The sequence below is a fragment of the Scardinius erythrophthalmus genome, assembly GCF_964197995.2.
Source record: "Scardinius erythrophthalmus genome assembly, contig: HAP1_SCAFFOLD_52, whole genome shotgun sequence".
Taxonomy (NCBI): Eukaryota; Metazoa; Chordata; class Actinopteri; order Cypriniformes; family Leuciscidae; genus Scardinius; species Scardinius erythrophthalmus.
This window is the reverse complement of record NW_028296539.1, coordinates 517839-539405: the sequence shown is the minus strand read 5'-3', so window position 1 is coordinate 539405 and position 21567 is coordinate 517839. Positions and strand designations below refer to the sequence as shown.

The 21567-nt window shown below is 36.6% G+C and overlaps 2 protein-coding genes across 3 annotated transcripts in view; one reads left to right on the top strand and one right to left on the bottom strand.

Annotated features, from left to right (window-relative positions):
• The window catches only part of cntln (centlein, centrosomal protein), a 213137-nt gene extending 203971 nt beyond the window's left edge, over positions 1-9166 (bottom strand). The window contains exons 1-5 of the mRNA XM_081394618.1: positions 8942-9166; positions 8390-8477; positions 6374-6462; positions 4820-4904; positions 57-191 (exon numbers count right to left, since the gene is read on the bottom strand). Coding sequence (XP_081250744.1) covers positions 57-191; positions 4820-4904; positions 6374-6462; positions 8390-8470 — 390 coding nt within the window. The 5' untranslated portion in view covers positions 8471-8477; positions 8942-9166. The remainder of the gene's footprint in view (positions 1-56; positions 192-4819; positions 4905-6373; positions 6463-8389; positions 8478-8941) is intronic.
• A 6874-nt stretch (positions 9167-16040) lies between these two features.
• The window catches only part of bnc2 (basonuclin zinc finger protein 2), a 400727-nt gene continuing 395200 nt past the window's right edge, over positions 16041-21567 (top strand). For both annotated transcript variants that reach the window (XM_081394612.1, XM_081394617.1), the window contains exon 1: positions 16041-16525. In XM_081394612.1, the coding sequence (XP_081250738.1) occupies positions 16523-16525 (3 nt within the window). In that variant the 5' untranslated portion in view covers positions 16041-16522. The remainder of the gene's footprint in view (positions 16526-21567) is intronic.

The window sequence follows — 21567 nt, the reverse complement described above, 5'->3', positions numbered from 1 at the left end:
TGTCACAGGCACAAGGCAGCACTTTAAAAGTGGTGCCAGTGGAAATTTGTCCAAACCTTAAGTTGTCGACTCTTATTCCCCAGCCTGTGCTGCAGAGCTGCCAGTTCTTTCTTCATTAGACTGCACTCCTCTTCACTGCCACGCAACCGCTGGACTTGGTTGTTTATCTCCTGCTCTTGTGCCGTCACTTTCTGTTTAAAGAGCCACACGAGCGATCGTGAGAGACAGCCATTAGTCACAAGCAATCTGGGTATGAGTGTTTACAGGACTGAGCGTTAGGTTTCATTAATAGTTTCTGTAATGGGGTCAGTTGTTGCGTGATGCGGGAAAGCATGTTACAGGCGTTTCGTTCTGTATTGCTCAATGTTTGCAAGCGGGACATGGGTTACATTTCCAAGGAATTAGCTGTGCTGTGCTGTGACGTGTCAGCAGGACATGATAAAGCTAAAAGCATGCTTAAAGGGTTAGTTCACCCAAAAGGAAAATTCTATCATAATTTACTCATCCTCATGTCGTTCCAAACCCGTAAGACTTTCATAATCTTCGGAACACAAATGAAGATATTTTGAATTAAATCTGAGCAATTTCTTTACCCCCATTGACAGCTACACAACTAAAGCGTTGATGCTTCAACAAGTTCATAAAAAGATCGTAAAACTAATCCATATGAATTTAGTCCAATTTTTCTGAAGAGATACGATCGCTTTATATGATGAACAGATTGAATTTAGGCTTTTAATCACATATATTCATCAGCGCACTCATCAGATCAGGAGAAAACAGAAGCTCAAACATGCATGTTCGCTTGACGTGCGAGAACCAATAAGATTAATTCTCGTGAATTACACAGCACGTTTGAGCTTCTGCAAGAGATTTGTTGTCGGGCATCAAGCAGGTTTGGTTGAGCTTCTGTTTATGTTCGCTGATTGTTTATATGTAAATAAAAAACCTAAATTCAATCTGTTCAGCGTATGAAGCGATTGTGCCTCGTCTGAAAATTTGGCATTAAGTGCTCTATTCACATTGATTAGTCTTACGATTACTTTATGAATTTTTTGAAGCTTTAAAGTGGTAGTTGCGTAGCTGTCAATTATCCACAATGTGGATAAGATACAACAGGTAAAGTATAGATGCACTTCACTGTGAGCAACATTTATGCTAGAGTAGGAACTTTACTACTAAATTAACTCTTTGAAAAACTTTGAACAGTGTAAAGAGTTCAATTTCGGAAATATTATTTTTGGTTTTCGGCTAAATGGACATGTTAATTTCATTTTGGTTGTATCTGTAATACATTTATTTCGGTGCAACACTAGTATCATAAAGCAGCCGTAGTGTGCATGTGTTGAACATGTCTCATGGACAGTGGAATATACACAGAAAGACTAGAACACTTGACTAAATGTTCAACACAACAGCAGACTGTAAAATTAAGCATATTTAGGACTTAAGGACTTAAACTTTGAGGTTTAAAAAAGTTCATAAAGAGATCATAAACCACGTCAAGCAAGAACGGTTGTGCTTCCCTAAACAATATTTGTTGAGCTCTATGTATGTGAGTTAATCAAAGTTTATTTGTGAATAAAAGCATAGATTAAATTTGTTCATCATATGAAGTGAACATATTTACCCATGATTAAACTGCTAGATTCATATGGATTCCTTTTACAATATCCTTATGATGAACTTTTCAAAACATCAAAGTTTTGCTGGAATGGACTTTCAGTGGAGGGACAGAAATCTCTCAGGTTTCATTAAAAATGTGTGTTCTGAAGATGAACAAAAGTCTTAACATGAGGGTGAATAATTGATGACAGAATTTTCATTTTTGGGTGAACTAACCCTTTAATAAATGTTCTGTGTTCAGTGCAAATATTCAGGATTGGTCACAGATATCCCTGTACCATCTCCGATATTCTGTTAATGCACTCCAATTGCTAACACACACTTTAACCAGTTGTGTAGACTCAACGCTGATATCTCAAAAAAATAGCCCTGAGGTGTGGGAGGCAATTAATTGCCATGTTGGGGGAAATCACTTGAATCTTTATAGATAGAGAATTATGTTCAGTCTGTGCACCATGCAAATGCAGGTTTTAATAGAGATTTATAGCACAAGTGAAGCTCAATTCAGAATGTTGATAATGAGGTAGGCAAGCACTGTTTGAACCCCACTACTTCTCGATTGGTAGGAAAAGAGGTTTAAAGAAGTTAAGAGGTCTAGGACAGAGAGATTAGCATTAGAAATCCCCAGTGCAGTTCAAAAATGAAAGCTAATTATGTTACAAAAATGGAAGAAGAGGGGTAATGGAAGGGGGAGGGGTGGGAGGAAAGCTGGTCAAAGTTAGTGTGGAAATGCAGAGATGAGATGAGGATTCAGCAGACCATCACAGGGCCAAGGAAGGAAAAAGCAATTAATCACATTTGAGTTCATTTGGCGCAAAATTTGGATGAGACGAATGCCAGTGGTTTTGAGTGGTACCCAGAATTCTGACTATTAATGAGTTTCTCAAACTGGGCAAAATGGCGATATTCCACTAACAGGCCGCTGAAATTCAAACCTGACAGAAGAAAACTTGACTCATTCAAAATTGTAAATTAACTTTTAATCTCTTAATAATATTGCATTTGCAATGTTGGTTTTGGAACTGAAACAAATTTATGTGCAAAAATCCCTGTATAGCTGACCATAGATATTAATACATAGAAATGGTATGCGCTTGCTCTGGATATGTCAAAAGATCTGTCATCTTGGAACTGTCAACATTTCACGTTTATGGTTTATATAATGTATTTTGTGTAATTAATATACTGCAGGTCATATAACCCACTGTATATACAATCTATAATCTATTATCAGTGGTTAATTATATATTTATACCGATATAAATACTATTTACAATTTACAACTGTATGGATGATGCATCAATATGTGCCTGACCATGAGTGCCATATTTCACATTTCTCAAATGATTAAATGTGATTTATACAACAGTTAGTTCTGGCTGACTAATTTGATTGGTGGTGTTTCATATATAGTGCTGATATGAAGGTCATCAGAACTGGAATGTTTCACTATTTGTATTACTCTGCTAGTATGTTTTTTGTAGCTTTCCCAAAAACTAGAGTATGTTGAGCAATGTAAGTGGAGTTGTCAGTGTTTTCTATGCTTCAGGATCATTTAGAACAGGGCTTCTCTCCCTAGTGAGTGGAGTATGGGAATTTTCTTTGTTGCTCAGGTTCACTCACATACTCTGTTCCAGTCTGTTTGTTGCTTGGCAACATTCAAAGATTGATGCTATGGCAGAAACATAATTTAATATTAATGTCTTGTTTATAGAATTGTTGTATAAAAGTAACAACACAATTGTACTGTAGTACTAAATATCAACTCACCATGTTGATATGCAGCACACTTGCTGTTATACGGTTTAAAGTATAGTTTATGGTTTAGAGAATAAATAACAGCAAAATAAAACACAACAGCATAATAGGACAAGTTAAGATGAAATTAAAAGAAATACTAAATCTACTAAATCTGTCATGTTACAAACGATCAGTGCTTCTTGTCAGGTGCAGGGGATGGGGGGATGAGGGGTTAGGGGGTTGTGGCCGAACCCCTGCCCCTTTAATCGTGAAAGCAAAAGTGCCCTTTTCGGTTGTATCGCAGTGTCCAACTGAACGTGATTTCCCCCGCCCCATGGAACGCGATTTCGTGCCTGCCCCCGCAGAGGTCTGTGAGCTTCCAAGGAGGTCCTTTGCTTCCCAAGGAATCTGTGCTACCAGCTTGCCAGTTTCATAATAAACTGAAAATACTTTTACATTTCTCATAATAGATATCCCAGCAGTTTTCCAAAAGAAACGTGAAAAATAAACTAATATACTACTGTACTAATATACTTAATATGCAATAGTAATTTTTATTTTATTTTACAGTGCAGTTATTACAACGTGTCTAATAGATAATAATAAATAATAGTAATAATAATTATATTTATTATGATTATAAAAATAAAAAAAAACAGTGTGAAAGTAATGTGGATAGTATCACAACTAAAAAGAGGTTTGAGTCATTTTCAAGTCCAGGTACAAGTCAATGCAAATTCATTTTTGATTCTCTTTAATTTGGTCACTGAAAAGGGAAGCTTTTAATTCCGCTTCCAAAGTGCACCATATTGATGCATGTAACTTGTAACATGTAACTGACATTTATGACAAACCAAATCCTGAGAAAATCGTTAGAAGGGACTGTTCCAGCCTGTTGCAAAGTACATCTGTCAATTTACTTCCAGGCAGATCTTGACCTTTCCAACATGGCAGATTGGCACACGTATCACTGTAATTAGCAATAGTTTCTAATGTGCAATCTAGATATTCATATCTATGGTGCTTACAAACTAAGCGTAATTCCTGCGATGAAAAAGATTTCATAATAATTAATAATGCTGTCATGCTGTCGGAGCCGATGTGTGGTGTTTAACCAGTTGTTGGAGTTTGGTCTGCTATGGGTTGTCAAGCCATGGCTAATCTTATTTACACAAACGAGCAGTATGGGTGGACATGTTTGACGGACTCACTGCTGGTGAAGAGACAGAGCAGCTAATGAAGCCGACTGACAGATGTTTCATTAAGGGGCATGATTAAAGGTGAATTAACAACACGGCTTCATCATTAACTGTCATCCAAGCAGATCTATCAAGCAGTCAGAGATGCTCATTAAAAAAAGGAGAGACGAAGGTTTCTCGGACCACATGCATGTCTGTACACCTGTGGCTGCAGTTTAAGTTGATTTCAGAGCTGCGTAAAGCTCTCACAGTACCTGCTCCAGCTCTTGGATTCTGTAGTCTTTTGCTTGAAGGATCTCCAGAACTTTCCTGTCCTTGTTCTCAGCTTTCTGCTTCTCTCTAGTACAGCACAGATTGAACAAAAGAGCAAAATTAGAGGCGCAGGCTGCCACAGTAACGGAATACAGAAGGGGGTGAACTGATCCACTGGCCTCAGCGTATGTGTAGCCATTCACATTTGAAAATCTATTTGGGATGATGCAACAGTGATGCTTGGTTAGGAGATAAAACACTGCAGGATAGACTGGATGCTGTGGGAGAAGAAACAGGCAAAATTGCCTTTCAACCACTCAGCGCGTTCTCTAAGCTTATACCGCAGAGGGTCAACAGGGAATCATGGGATATAACTCCAGTCTCCAGGTATCAGTAATTATCGGGATATCAAAACAGGAACACTACTCACTGGGGAACACAAACACTCCTTTCCTTTCAGCATCTAACCCTCTTTAGTGGGTGTTTGGGGGGAAAAGACAAAAGAATCACAATTGGGGCAAGTTTGTTTGAACAGCCGCCACTCACCTGGGATCCTTCTTACCCTGGTTCACTTTTTCAATCTCTTCCACCCTTTCTCATTCCAACTCTCCCTGAGGACATCTGACATGATACGGCTCTCCTCAGAGTACACCACTGCCTTGAAGCTTGGTGATGTTAACCATATCCCAAGCCAAGCGTTCACTCACTACTAGACTGGCCAGAATTCCCAGAAGCCTGTGTGCTTCACAGAGTCAGCACAATTATCATGTCAATCTCCCATGTGGCGCTATGCTGATATATGCACACGCCCTCAGGTACATGTTGCCAGTTCTTTGAGGAGCAGCTTGGTTTGTTGGCTGTGCCTGAGGAAGGAGCTTGTGAGGGATACAGGAGAACGTAGCCTGGCTGGCGCTCTTTTATTTATCATCGCTTTTAGATCAAGGAACATACTTTCTAAGCTTGAGCTTTTGGTCACTAAAAGTTCTCCCTATCTCTGACCTTTCATCAGGTGGCGGAAAGGTTTATTTAATATTTACCTAAATCAATACAGAGCCATGCCAGTGGCCTCAATTTTCTCCCATGTGGAAAATTTGGCTCTATCTACACCTCATCATAATAACTTTTAAAAAAAGCCATGATAATGGCAATCGTTCAGCATTGCGAATTTGTTCTCTTTTTTTATTTTTTCTCAACACGTTCCCATGCCACTTTTGTAGCTCCCCACACCCTCTTTGAGGGTCATAAGTCGTGTTAAATCTAGTGTATATCCCTCAAAGAGGAGTTTTTTTAGCGTTTAGATGGGAAGAGAGGGAGGGAGTCTATGAGGAGGATAAGAGGGGGTTTAGATCATCATCTGCTCTCGGGTTCTCTCATAACTGCGTTCAACGGCGCAGCCACCCAACACACACCCCTGCAGAACCACTGCGATGTATGCTCGCAAATCAGGGATTTCTTGTGGCAGAAACAGCATTTATTTCAAGTCTGAGACGTAAGAGCATAATGATTCAACAGAAAAAAGGAAATGGAAAAATCTGTCACTTTACAATGCGACTCACCTTTCCACTACAAGACTCACTGCCTGCGTGAAGTCTGGACTGGCCAATTGAAGTCGCTTCCAAAGCGACCACACAAACTCCTTGTCTGCCTATTAGAAGCAAATGCAACAATAATATAATTATTTTGTTGGTGATGCTCAAAAGTAGCTTCTAAATGAGCAATTTCCAGTTCTGAGTTTCTCTTTGTATATTAATTTCTTCCTAACATACAGTATATGATATATATTGACATATAGGTCAATGATATACATGCCATGTTGTTTAACCGACATACATGTGTGTGTGTGTGTGTGTGTGTGTGTGTGTGTGTGTGTCTGTGTATATATATATATATATATATATATATATATATATATATATATATATATATATATACATGAGAACTAATAACTCATGACTCCACCAAAAGTCATGTTGTTTAACAAACATATTCCGTCAAAAAAAAACTGACCATCAAAATGCATGAAACAAAAAATTAAATCAGAGAAATCCTATTTATAGAGAAAAGATTGAAGAGTCATTCAGAAAAAAAAAAAAAAAAAGAAAAGAAAAGAAAAAAAAAATAGAATCTGAACTCATTAGTTGCCTAAAGAAGAAAGTGGTGGCAGGGAGACATGCAAGAAACACACTTACAATTCAAAGTGTCTTTGGGAAAAAAATGGCTTTCAAAGATTTTAAGCTACATTACATTTAATGAGAGACATCTAAAAACTACATTTTCTGACATTAATAAAAAAAACTGAATTATACCAGATCAACTTAATATAAAATTATCTGTTAAATTATGTCCACATCATTATAAGATTAAAGTCATAAATCCCTAAAGAATCTGCTGGTGTCCAATTAGTACATGAATTTTAAACCCTATTCAAAAGTGTCTAATTAATTATTTACTAAATGGTGCAGGCAGACCTTGGTAGACCATAGGCTAAACATACAAAGTAGCGTGTGCAAGAGAGAGAGAGAGTCTGCGCAAATGAATAGAAATAGAGATCTCAATATTCCTAGTCTTCATTGTGTTTAATGACAAATTAAGAAAAGTCCTCCATCAAATAGGTGGTCTCTTCACAAGAGCTTAATCTCACTACATCAGAAGATTGAGCAACTCCCACACATTACAGGGATTTTCTCATGGCATGGAAGGTGTTTGATATGTTGAAAGGCAGTCGTATTGATGAATTATTTATCTTATACAGCAGACCATGAATGCCCACTGGATGAGTGCACTCATTGAATGTTGCTATTTATACAAAAATATTAATAAAACTGCCTCTCTGATAATTCTCAGGTCCACTAGAAACATTTTGCAGTTAATGGCAGTCGATGGATGGGCACTGTGCCTTTTACATAAATGATATTTGATTCTTTATAAATACATGCTTGTCATTAGAAGTGAAAAGGGAGAAAAATCAATTGTGAACCACAGGCAAGTGAAAAAAAGACAATCAATCGACATCCTCCGATGATGTAAACCTATTGTAGGTCAGAGTAAGTCTTATATTGTTTTATAGTAAGTAGAGGCTACCCACTGAGTAACTGACAGCTCTTCTCTATTAGTAGTTACCAAAATCAGTAGTAAGGATGTCTGGGAGTAAGCTATGTGCTCAGAAATGCACATATATTAGTAATATGTGTCACTTAAAACTTGTAATTACTTAATGATTACAAGTTTGAGACACTATTGACAATGCAGGTATTTGTTTTTAGGCACCACCTGGTGGGGCTTTAACAATATGCAGGATAAGTAACACGAGTTTAATGTTTAATACACAGAGGGCATATCAGATAGTAGTCTGATCATCATAGCACTGCAATTGCACAAAATAAAATAAAATAACAAAATAACAAAATAAAAACTTTTTCCAAGGAAGTGCTATACAAGTGTTATCTTAGACTATTTTATTATTAGATTATTTTTACATTAGTTGAAGACATTGTGGAAAACAATAAGAGTCACTAAAGCCAGAGACAGATGAAAGATTACTTTGACAAATAACGTTAAATGGTTTAATATACCTGGCATTGAGCGAGGTCCTCGGACAAACTTGTCACCTCTTCCTCAAGGAGCAAAACACGTTCATTGTCTTTTGAGTCCATCGAGTTCCTTACAGAAAAGGTTTCATTAATATCATTGCGTAGTTAAACAGGATAGATAGATAGATAGATAGATAGATAGATAGATAGATAGATAGATAGATAGATAGATAGATAGATAGATAGATAGATAGATAGATAGATAGATAGATAGATAGATAGATAGATAGATAGATAGATTGATTGATTGATTATCTGTGTAGAGATAAGTCTCGGACGATGACAGCTAAATATTGTGCGAATGAGCAACACGATGAATAACACACATGAAGTTAATCTGAGTCTGTGAATTGATCAAACACTCTTCATCGATACTGTCAAACCACAATAAACAGACACTTAATACAGCAATTCACTAAAACATTTAAATATGACCAACTAGAAATAATCAATTAAAAATGTTTAATAAGACAATAATAAAACAGCTCGCTGAACCTAAGCAACTGCTCGTTTCAATAAAGTGTGTTGTCTGACCTGCAGCGCGTCCTTGGATACTGCTGAACTTACAGTTTATGTAAAGTGAAGATCTGCGATATTATTAAAACACCATTCGGATCGGATCTGACATGATGTAGTCATTAGAAGGCTAAAACGGGAAAAGAGAAAACAGACCTCATTAAAGAGAAAATACTAACAAACGCCTGGACTGTTTCAAATGATCGCGCCAGTTCCGTGTTTTGACACAGAGCCGTTTACCACACTTCACGACAGCCCGAAACACTTTACGGTTTTCTGGTCTCTATGGACATTCTTCATATGAATATAACATTACCATTTTTAATGCTATCAGTATTATACACGGAACATATTACTAAATGATTTAACTATTCTAATATTTGATGTTGTTAACATTCACAGGCAAGACCTACTGATGCATAAAAAGTATCAAATAACTATTAGGCTACAAAACCTTCGTTATAAGTAGGCCTATAAATATCTTACAAAATAGTAAGATATAACAACTTCATTACAACTGTAAATCATAATAAATTAATATGATAACACTACAAGACTCACTGCCTGCGTGAAGTCTGGACTGGCCAATTGAAGCCGCTTCCAAAGCGACCACACAAACTCCTTGTCTGCCTATTAGAAGCAAATGCAACAATAATATAATTATTTTGTTGGTGATGCTCAAAAGTAGCTTCTAAATGAGCAATTTCCAGTTCTGAGTTTCTCTTTGTATATTAATTTCTTCCTAACATACAGTATATGATATATATTGACATATAGGTCAATGATATACATGCCATGTTGTTTAACCGACATACATATATGTGTGTGTGTGTGTGTGTGTGTGTGTGTGTGTGTGTGCGTATATATATATATATATATATATATATATATATATATATATATATATATATATATATATATATATATATATATATATATACAGTATATATATATACATGAGAACTAATAACTCATGACTCCACCAAAAGTCATGTTGTTTAACAAACATATTCCGTCCAAAAAAAACTGACCATCAAAATGCATGAAACAAAAAATTAAATCAGAGAAATCCTATTTATAGAGAAAAGATTGAAGAGTCATTCAGAAGAAGAAAAAAAAAGAAAAGAAAAAAAATTAATAGAATCTGAACTCATTATTTGCTTAAAGAAGAAAGTGGTGGCAGGGAGACATGCAAGAAACACACTTACAATTCAAAATGGCTTTCAAAGATTTTAAGCTACATTACATTTAATGAGAAACATCTAAAAACTACATTTTCTGACATTGATAATACTATACTAATACTATAATACTATAAATATCTTACAAAATAGTAAGATATAACAACTTCATTACAACTGTAAATCATAATAAATCAATATGAGGTGTAAAAAGCTATTTCCTTTCTTTCAAATTGTTTGGTTAATATCAAGTTGCCAAAGTTTTGTTGTAGTAAGGATAAATAACCATATTATTAAGCAAAAACTATGATTTTGTTTTCTCAAAAAAAAAAAAAAAAATGATAGACATAAATTTACATCATAGCTTTACATTGCTGAATTCCCATGGTAAAATGTTGGTCAGTAAAATGATTATTCGGCATACATCTTGGATATTACCATTCATATTGCTCAATTACTCCAGGTGTGCAGCACTGTAAGTCAAATACTTATTTCTCAATGTGCCTATTTAAATAAAAGCTCCTAAAGAGTCTACCAGGGTTGTTTATCTTGTTCACACAATATAAATTATCATTTAGTCTGTACTCTCGTATCATTCTGATTTCATTAAGGTACATCTATTATTGCATTTTTTTCATTGCATAATGGTTGTATAATGGAGTATAAACAACAGTGCCTGTCCTCATTGGCTAGAGTCATATCATAGTCAAAAGGCTAGATGATTAAAACCACAGAAACAAGATTAGACAGATATAAAGGAGGTTGCAGGAGTGCAACAGACAGCAGGTCATCTGCTTTGGAGCTTGCATGCTCTCTTGCTCCAGAAGAAGTCAATTGACTTAGCGTGATTAGGCTTTTCTTTGACCCGCAAACAGTGCCTCTCATTAGGATGCTCATTTGAGCTGCGATTTCAGAGGCAGTAGACTGGCTGGTAATTTGCAACATCTGCCCCTTTTAGGAGTGCAGACACATGGCACTTTTGAATCAACTTTTTCTTTCTTGCTCAACAAAGCCCTTTGTTTACTGCCGATAGTTACCAGTCATCCATTCCGAATGTGATTTTACATGCACTCTATGGCACTAATATCAGTTTCCGTTCAACAGCCTCCAACAGCGGCCAAACGTCACAAATGTAACATGCTCCATTTACAACCCCCAAGGCCTGTAAAAAGTTCAGATCAACAGACAACCACGCAAATGTTGTTCAAGTAGGAAATAAATGAAGTCATTTTTCCAGTTATCTATTTAGTTTAAATCTGGATTCAAAAACAGAAAAGAATATAAATAGAGAATAAAAATAATTAGCCTATGATAAAAACAGAATATCCTTGAGTGATCCTAATTTATACTGCACAACACATTAAAAACATTTCTTACCTTAAAGGTATGAACTTTGTCAGACCACTTTTTGACTTTTATTCATGAGAGTCTGATATTGACTTAGACACTGATTATTGTTAGCTGTGTGTGTGTGTGTGTGTGTGTGTGTGTGTGTGTGTGTGTGTGTGTGTGTGTGTGTGTGTGTGTGTGTGTGTGTGTGTGTGTGTGTGTGTGTGTGTGTGTGTGTGTGTGTGTGTGTGTGTGTGTGTCAGTGAGTGAGTGAGTGAGTGAGTGGGGGGGGGTTAAAATCCAGCTAAATCCTGTTGTTACAGTATTATCATTTAATTTCTAATTGCTTATTTTTTACTTGTTTTTATTTGGTTTGTGTATTTAGTAAATCTTTCTTTTGCTCTTCATTGGTTGTTCTTGACTTTGTATTTAGATTTTTTATTTTTTTTTTGTAATTAGCCTACTTTAATCTAATGCTTTAGTAGCAGGAATTTGTGATTTTAAGCATTCTAGAACCTTATATCATAGCCTGACAAATTCCGATCCTGTCTATTGTCTTTGTTGCTGCCACAGTATTTTTGAGGTGATGTCAAATAAAATGATTCCATTTAACTCATCTGTTCCTCCTTCTCCATGTCACTGAGAAACAGAGATGTATTCACACTGAATCACCATGCAGCACATAAAATCAGGAAGCACTGACAATCCCTTGGTGGGCTGAGTAGGCCGAGCACGGGAAGTATCTCACCACAGAGGATTGGGAAAACCCCAGTTCTCCGCCTGCAATCCGAGGTAGGAGGACTGTCATCTTCTGAGCGTTTACCTTTGATAAAGAGGGGAAGAAAATAATGTCGCACTTTATAATGCTATAAAAACATACAAGACGCTCGCTTTGTCGACATGCTGGCTGCAAACCTGGCAGTGTCACTTTGGAATGGAAATGAGAGGCATTTTAAAGAGGAGCACAACACATCATTTCCCAGAGGATGAACATGTAGGTGTGCAAATCCAGTTGAGATAGTGTAGATGCTTTAAACTTGATTCTGACAGTTTATGTGCCCCAGGATATTGGTTTTTAAAAGGGAAATAGAATGTGATCCTATCCAGCTTCCCACGTCCATTGTTTTATCCTGAAATGTAACCAAGTTACGTTATGTAAGTTCTTTAAAAGTTTGGAGTAAATAAATATGTAATAGGATGTGCATAAACCAAGTGTTAATGATAAAAAAGACAATTTATGATAATAAGGGATAGGGCATACCACATGATAATAATAATAAAAAATATAATCTAGTCTCACTTTATAATAGGTGTCTTTAACTACTACTTTGTGTAAAAAAAAAAGAAAAAAAAAAAGTTAGGTATATCCCATATTGATTTGTAAAACACTTTTTTCTGATACTGAGGTTGGATTTAATTAAAGTTAGGACAAGGTTTTGTGGCATGGTTGGGTTATGTAGTAGATGTGACTACAGAAATTAATTTCATATGTAACTATATAAATGTATTTTGGTTACAATTTATTTTAAGGTTTGTTTGTTACACTGTAATTATACATTTAAGTACTGAGTAATGTTAAAGAACTACATGTCTAGGGTTAGAATTAGGGTTTGGTTTGGCTTAGGGTTAGTTGCATGTAATTATGCATAATTTATAGTTATTACTGCATGTAACATATGTAACAATGACACCGTAAAATAAAGTGTTACCAGTATTGTTTTAAATATTAGTACAATGTAAAAACATGTATGTACACAATAGGTGCATTGTCTCTAATGATTATTTTAACTATTTGTACATATAGATAAAGTGGGTCCTAAACTCTTTATTAATATAATTCTCTGTAATGTAACTGCAGTGAACCTAAGGCCTTTGCAAAATCCAGCTCCTTCATAGGAGCGACAGTCAGTGCATCTATTCTGTGGCTTCCATGGCATGCAACCTACAAAGCTGCATCTCTCCACTTCCCCATCGGCAAACCTGTCATCACGCGCCCATCCGCTGGCATGCTGCACACCCGGAGCTCCCACAGAATGCTCTGCATCCCAGGACAAGCTCCACTGTTGAGCATTTGTCCCCCGTGCATGAGTCTCTGGCTCCATCTGATGACCTTCTAACTGTCTTCAGCAGGCAGTGGGTTCGGATAATGAGGGGATTGATAAGCGGGCTCTCTTCCTGTGGGCGATGGAGGGAGAAAGGGGAGCCAGAGGGGTGGAGGGAGCAATGCTTGCCCCATGTGTCTCTGTTGAATTGTGGGAAAAAGGAGCGAAGTGATTCCCCTACAGGCTGTATCAGATTTCCCCTGAGAGGATCATGCTGCTCAAATAATGTGAGCCTCTGGCAAACACAGAGAACCTTTTCACTCCTTTGTTTTTGTTTATGCTTATGAATGTGTGCAAAGAGGTGTCCATGGCCATTATCATCTGAAAGTATGGTGTCAAGTATAGCTAACAAATATGTACTTTGTTTCCTTCTAACTTAAATCAATGTTCCAGCTAGGATGTTTAGGGAAAGTTTACACAAGACAAGAGATCAATGGTAAAAAATGACTTCCTTATTGAGGGTGGACGGCGAAGTTAGAGCAAAACGTGCATGGCCTCCTTCCAGAAGTCAAGCGACACCATCAGCTTGACATTTTCCTCAGTATACACAAACAGGAACTACGTGTGGCATTTATTGAACAGACACACAGTCTATGACAGCTGATGGCCGTCCCAAAGGACCAAAACCGGTTGAAGGTTCAATAGCTCATCATCAACTGCCCTTTGAGTAATTAGACAACTGGAAGGGGTCTGACATAAACCAATACTTATATTCGGGTCCCACAGGTGGCTTTTTGCAGCTGATTTCAGAAAAGAAGCTGCTTTAATGTCATGTTTTTCTTGAGCAAATAAAGGAGTCAAGCTGCGGAGTTCATAACTCTTGGACGCCACTTGTTCATTGCACTTAGAGGATGGTTTGCCACATGATGACATGAGGACATTTAATTGACATTGAGCTTATTTCATGCAGAGTAACAAAAGAATTTTGAAAAAGGATTATGAAATTGATTTCAAAACAATTTAATGGCACATCAGTACAAGCTAGAAGTTGCATAAAACATCAAAAGGAGAATTACTCATTCCTAGACTAATGCTAGGAAACTGAAGCCACGTGAACATGCTAATGTGTCCATTACTCATAATTCTTTAAAGGTCTATCTTCTCTCTTCTGTTGTTTCATATCAGGGAGCAATGTACAGTAATATCTCATTTAATTAGGGATTTAAGATCTCTAACTACCGGGCATATGGTATTTACTCTGCCATGGCCTTGCACATCAGATGAATATGCATATCCTGGGAGTGTGTAGCTTGTTACCCTAGAACAAATTCTACACAAGTTTAATCCCTGATCTATTATTTACCTCTTGACCAAACATGTGAGTGGGGCTTGTAGGCACTCAGCTTGATCAAAATGACTGCCTTGGGATTTAGGGGCTTCTATTGGTCTAAAGGAGAAGTCTGTCATTTGACTTTCCTCAGCTTTCACTCTTGAGAATCAATCTCTGTGCGCACTATAAGGAAAAAAGAAACAAGTCTATTATTAAACATTTATAAGCGCTCTGTTCAGACAGTCTGGGGACACAAGTTTGGGAGATATATAGGAAATCAGTGTCCTCAAACATATCTAAAGCAAACTATCTTAGTGATTTGTGTGTGTGTGTGTGTGTGTGTGTGTGTGTGTGTGTGTGTGTGTGTGTGTGTGTGTGTGTGTGTGTGTGTGTGTGTTGTAGGAGTACTCTCCTTTAAGTCAAATTGGGTAAAACTGGGCCTGATGAACATTAAGGAATTATTAAAAAACAAGGACAAAAATCTGACTCTTAACACATTCAATATCATTGATTCACACCGCAATAAAAAAAAATGCTAGCTCTGTCCATTTGTCATAAAGTAGGCCTAGCCGTAAATTCATTGCACATTTCGATTTAGGACATTTATTCTGTTAAAGACAACAATTACGAATGCCCCTTATTAGCTGTTGATTTCATTTTACATTAAAATTAAATGTTACATTAAATTAAAGTGTGTAGTGTAATAATTATTGTTAGGCCTATTATTATTCCATTTTCAGTAATTCATTTTAAATGTTTACTTTAAAATTTTAGAGTCTGGGTAGAAATGTAAAAAAATAAAAATAAAGAAATAAAACATTTTCAGTGTCTGCATGATTTTTTAATGGTTTTGTTACACAGAGATAGCTCTTATCATAACATAACAGTTAGTCTTTACACCAGCAATACTAGAACATGACCACTATAAGATAAAAAAAAACAACTCCTAAATATAGGCTACTTGAACATAATACAATATAGCTTACTATATAACATAACTTAAAATTAGCATATATTATCGTAACTTGAAGATAGTGTATTACTGAACATACTAGAAGATATAAAATATAATTCAAAAATAATAATAGCCTATATATAAATATAATATAATTAACAAAAATTACAAGATGATAATGTATTATCATCTATACTAGAAGATAATGCACAACCAACTACACTAGAGAAAAATACATCACCATGTTCCTTCGGATGTAATGCAGCAGTCAGAGAGAGCTGACTATGCAGAAGAAATAGCCGGGAGTGAGTAGACAGTCAGTTTTCTCTTCCCGGACAGCCAGAGATTTACCCCTCTGCTTCAAACTACCCACCCACTTTAGTCCCGCATTAGTCCCGGTGGAGTGTCTTATACGAGCGGATCTGGAACAGCGGAACCAGCGCTGGGCTTCTGGATCCACCGAAACTGCTTATATTTCAGCCAACGTGCTTCTTTCGCTTTACTGAGACCCGGTACATGCGAATGACGAGAGCGCAGAACTGACTCCGTTTTTTTAAATCAATGTTTTCCAAACGATAAAGGACTGTTGTTCTCGTTGTTCCCAATATTATTATCGGTTTAAAACTGAAGGGACAGACATAAAGTTTTGAGTGAGTTTAGAGAGATTTGCGTAAAGAAGAGAAGAGGGAAGAGGAAAGAGTCCCCCCACATGAGGGCGAGATCTGACTGAACTTCATTCTGCCATTCACACAATATGAAGAAATGGTGAGTATGAGCGATCAACAAATGAACACTATACAATAACTCTCATTAATGGCATTAACAAACAGTAGCCTACTGTACAGTATAGCGCTCATTACGTTCACTACACGTACACTTAAATAGTTACAAATGTCATGAAACTTAATACAAATAAATCTGTTAACCGGTATGACTTACTGAAGTTTATCGAAAGTGATGGTCAAGAAGTTTAATCAGAAAATCTACCGCCTTGAGCATGTTTACAAACTTGCTTTAACAAGCAAGTTAAAGATAAACTGCTTTACCTGGGGATTTCTTTCATCTCAGTTTTTCCTCATTACATAAAAAACACTATATGAGTGCACAAGTCGCTTATGTAAAAAATAAAATAAAAATACAATCATAGAACTAAATCAAAACGTTAATAGGTTATGTGTCAAATAGGTCCAATTTTATAATCTGTATTTTTAACTCATCTACAACTATAATGGATAGGCTACATATAAAATATTTAACATACAATAACAGAATTTATAAATAATGTAATATAGATTTGTTTGTTAATATACTTTTAAAAAATATGGTGGAAACACATCCTTGAAGTAAAATAAAATAACTTCACACAAATGTTTATGAATTGCAAGACAAAATTATTCAGCTTTCAGAACTGGTGTTAAATGGCAGCAATCATCATGATTTACTTTCAATGTATTTTTGCACATTAATCATCCGAGCAATACACAAATGCAACCAAATTAATTAATTTAAAAATTATTTTCAGATTTATGTACAACCTGTTGGTGATGATTACAATATTTTCTATCATGCCTGTTTTTTTTTATCATAATGTTTATTGCTTTCGTTTTTCTGAAAAGAGAGAAAGTGATTTACAAGGGCAGGTGAACACTGAGGTATTTCACTCTCAGTGAACGCAGAAACAAGGAGGAGATATCACTGAATATATGCAATTGGAAAAAAAATCTCCCCGTTACTCTACTTAAGGATTTATGAGATTGGCGCTTTAAATTATTATTATTATTATATATTTTTTTGTCCTAATCTCAGCAGCTGTCTGTGATGGGGCACAGTTGTTCAAATGCCAATTTGCATTCCAAGAGTGTCATTTGATGACTTTTATCTGCACGGCTCCCCGGACTTTTCTGGACACTTAACATTTCATCTGCTCCATGTCAAGAGTCAAACGCAGTTATGTCCCCCTTCTCTATCTCTATCCTCCTTGCTCTCTTTCTCTTTGTCTTTCTTAGTTCCATCAATTTTTTTTCTTAAAAAAAAAAAAAAGACCATAGGTTCAGGGCAGGAGTATGGGAGAAATGAGAGGGTGTGCGAGAGAGAGGGAAGGAGGAGGTAAAATGAAGAGGTGCTTTCATGTTGCAGGCACAGTCTTAGGCTGAACTTGTCAGCTGTGCTGGTGTGATTCTCCAGGGGCCTTGGCAGAGTAAGAGGGTAGATGATGGTTAGACGGTTCAATAAGTGCATGGACAGGTAGCCCTAGTGACGTCCCCCGGAGACATTGTCTTAATGAAGAGCAGGTCCACTTAGCCCTGTGTTCTCTGACCCTCTGCCTACTCTCCACATACATACACACACACACACACACACACACACACACACACACACACACACAGACACACACACGCACGCACGCACGCACACACACACACACACACACACACACACACACACACACACACACACACACACACACACACACACACACACACACACTGCTTATTTGATCTTACAGCTCTCTTGAACCTCTCTGTGAGTTGAGTTGGTGACGCATGTAAAATTGAGTTTCTAAGTAGAAATGTAGGACTACTTAAACAATTATTGAGAATAGTAATAATTTGTGCTCCTTGTATTAAGTCAAAAAAGAAAAGCCTTGTACTTGTGCAACCTGTAAACGAAAAAAGTGGAATATAGAGCACTGCTGAAACTCATCCATGTCCTCACTGATAGACAGACAGTATGTTATGGATGGATGGGGTAGGTGGGTACGACAGGTTGGTCATAACACCAGCAAAACAGTGAGAATACCTAGCTGAGAATAGTGTTACTTCTATGTAAAGAGATGGTTCAAATTTATTTTGAAGTTTTGTACATTTGCTGTTAGAAAAGAGGCATTTTTTCCTCCTTTAAAATTTTTTTTCCTCCTTTGTCCATCTGTGGATTCTTTTGATGGGCATTATAAGTGAATGTGTGGATGAATGACCTGAAGAAAAAGACTATGAAATTGAACTAAAACACAGACAGTTATTTCATTGAGAGACCAGAATGATAAAAAAAAATAAAAAAAATATTGTATATGTTTGGTAGAAAAACTATGAAAGAAAAACATGCAGATACAGAGACCATTTTAAATCTCATTTCCGTAATGAGAACTTGTTACAATAATAAGGCTTCATTGTTTATTTTGTATTGTATTCTGTATTTTCTAGCAACGTCACAATATATAGTTAAATCACAAGTGTTTTTAAACAATCGTATATGAATTGATCAGGAAACATCATACATTTTAAGAAATGTAAGATTCAAATAAAATACAGGGTTTTCAAATTAAATACAACAAAATATTGTTTTAAATGTATTGATTTCCAGAAGGATCATAGAAATTATGTTATGTTTGTTGTTGCAATTATTTTTGGGGGGTTTTGTGGTTTTGTGCTGGTATGCACACAAGGCATCATTGGTAAAGTGTCCAACAAACAGTTTTTTTTTTCTATTAAAATAGCATTTTTGATTTTTTTCTACAACAAGAGTACATGCTCTCTGTTGTATATCTGTGATACATTGCCAAGTGTATTTTGTTGCGGGATAGCTGTAAATGTTGAGGTAAAACAGAAATACTCTGGTGTGTCAGCTGCTAGAACTGGATTGATGACCTGAGGAAATGATAGTTTAAGGGTAACCTCTGCTCTCTTAAAGAACTAAGACAATAATTCACTTCTATTTGTGGAGTGAACCAAGCTGGACTGGGTATGTTGTGGATCTACAAGCTAGCACAAAACAGAAGCCTTGCAGTGACTAAAGTACTCAGTGGGGAGGTGTATGATTATTGTGGGTGATTTATTTTTTATAGTTTATATGGAGGAACTACAGAATAAGATGTTTCACATTGTGTCGAACAAAATGTGCTGGAAACAATGGGATTTCCAGCAGTGCATTTGTCTCTTAATAAAAAAGAACAGGGATAAACCTGTTTAGCGATCCTGTGAGGTCCAAGGAAAGGTTTGATTAAAAAGTGTCACTTCTGACTGAGCTTGGACTAGAGCGCTGAAAGAAATCAGATATGACAAGATAAGTGGTAGGTCTTAAATAAATCCCCCAGAACTACACAGCAGCACATGGCTACTTGAATGTATGAAGCTGAGCTATACTGTATATGTTAAAATGCTAATTATTATAATTTTTTTTAAGAAAATAAGTAAAATATTTAAACAAATATTTACTTTTTTTTTTTTTTTTTTACTTCACTCTGTGTATTATTGATTCTCTGTGGCACTTTGGAGTAATTTGATTAAGTTATTGTTGATGCTGAAGTTGTTAAAATTATTATTATTATTTTTTTTATTGTTTTGGAAGACCTTTTTAATCCTGTTTCCTAGTGTTTTAATAATTATTAATCTAGATACATGCTTTGGTTCTGACTTAGTCACTTTTATTTTGATTAGTTTTGCTGCCTAGTTTATTAGATGATTATTTACAGAGAGGTTTGGAAACATTTACTGCAGTATTATTTGTTACAAATAATTCAGCACATTTTTTTTTATTGTGCAGTAATTCATATATACTTTTAATTGGTGATGTGTTGATAAATAATTGTATTCAAGTATGTGTGTATGTGTGTTTCGGTGTGTTTATCTGTGCATGAGTGTGAGGAGAGGGGGACAGTGCAGCTTTTGAGCAGAAATGCCGCGTCTCAGAGAGCTCTTTCATGTGACTATAGCATTCCACTAATGCAGTCACAGCAGCGATGCACAAGACGAGACATGTGTCCCGTCCTCCCTCTGCCATCAGTCTCATCAGTCGCTCTCTGTCTCTCTCGCTTTCTCTTTCTATGACCTTAACATTTATCAGAGAACCCTGTGCAAAATTCCTCTCAGCATCTGTGGAATGAGAGAAGCCAAACATGTTCACACACACACACACACACACACGCACGCACGCACGCACGCACGCACGCACGCACGCACGCACGCACGCACGCACGCACGCACGCACGCACGCACGCACGCACGCACGCACACACACACACACACACACACACACACACACACACACACACACAGCCAAGAACTTTAAACAATAAAGCACACTGACTCTCACATTAACTCTATTTCTCCATTTTTGAGTCTCTTAGCACATACTGTTTGTGTATTTCTTGAAAAAGTAGTTGTTTTACACATAAAATGCAATGAATACTCTTATATTATAATGTTTTTCTTCCATGCCGTTTCTTTCTATCCATTTCATTAATGTACGCATAGCCTCTCTGTCTGAGATTGAGGGAACAATAACAAAACAGCCCCACTGTCACCGTTATTAGATTCCTGCTTTCTTTACCAGGCAACCTCATATTAAAAGAGAGAGAGGGAGAGGTGAGGGAAATGAGCCGTGGATAGAGTTTGTTGAGTGTGTCAAGGACATGTGCCACATGTTGATAGCTCTGAAGACCAGGGGTGAGGACGACACAGGGAGGGAGAAGAGGGGTCTGGCCAGACGACAACTCCGCTGGAGAAGTTTACTGATAACACAAACAGTTAGTGCAGGAATTCAGTTTTTAATAGGTGTCTAGAGGAAAGGGTGATGTTTGCTTTCACAGGAGGAACTTGCACACACACACACACACACACACACACACACACACACACACACACACACACACACACACACACACACACACACACACACACACACACACACACACACACACACACACACACATTTATCTCTTATTCTGTATTGTAAAAAAAAAACAAACAAACAAACAAACAAACAAAAAAGCAAATCGCAATGTACCTCATGGCCAAAAGGTAACAGTTGCC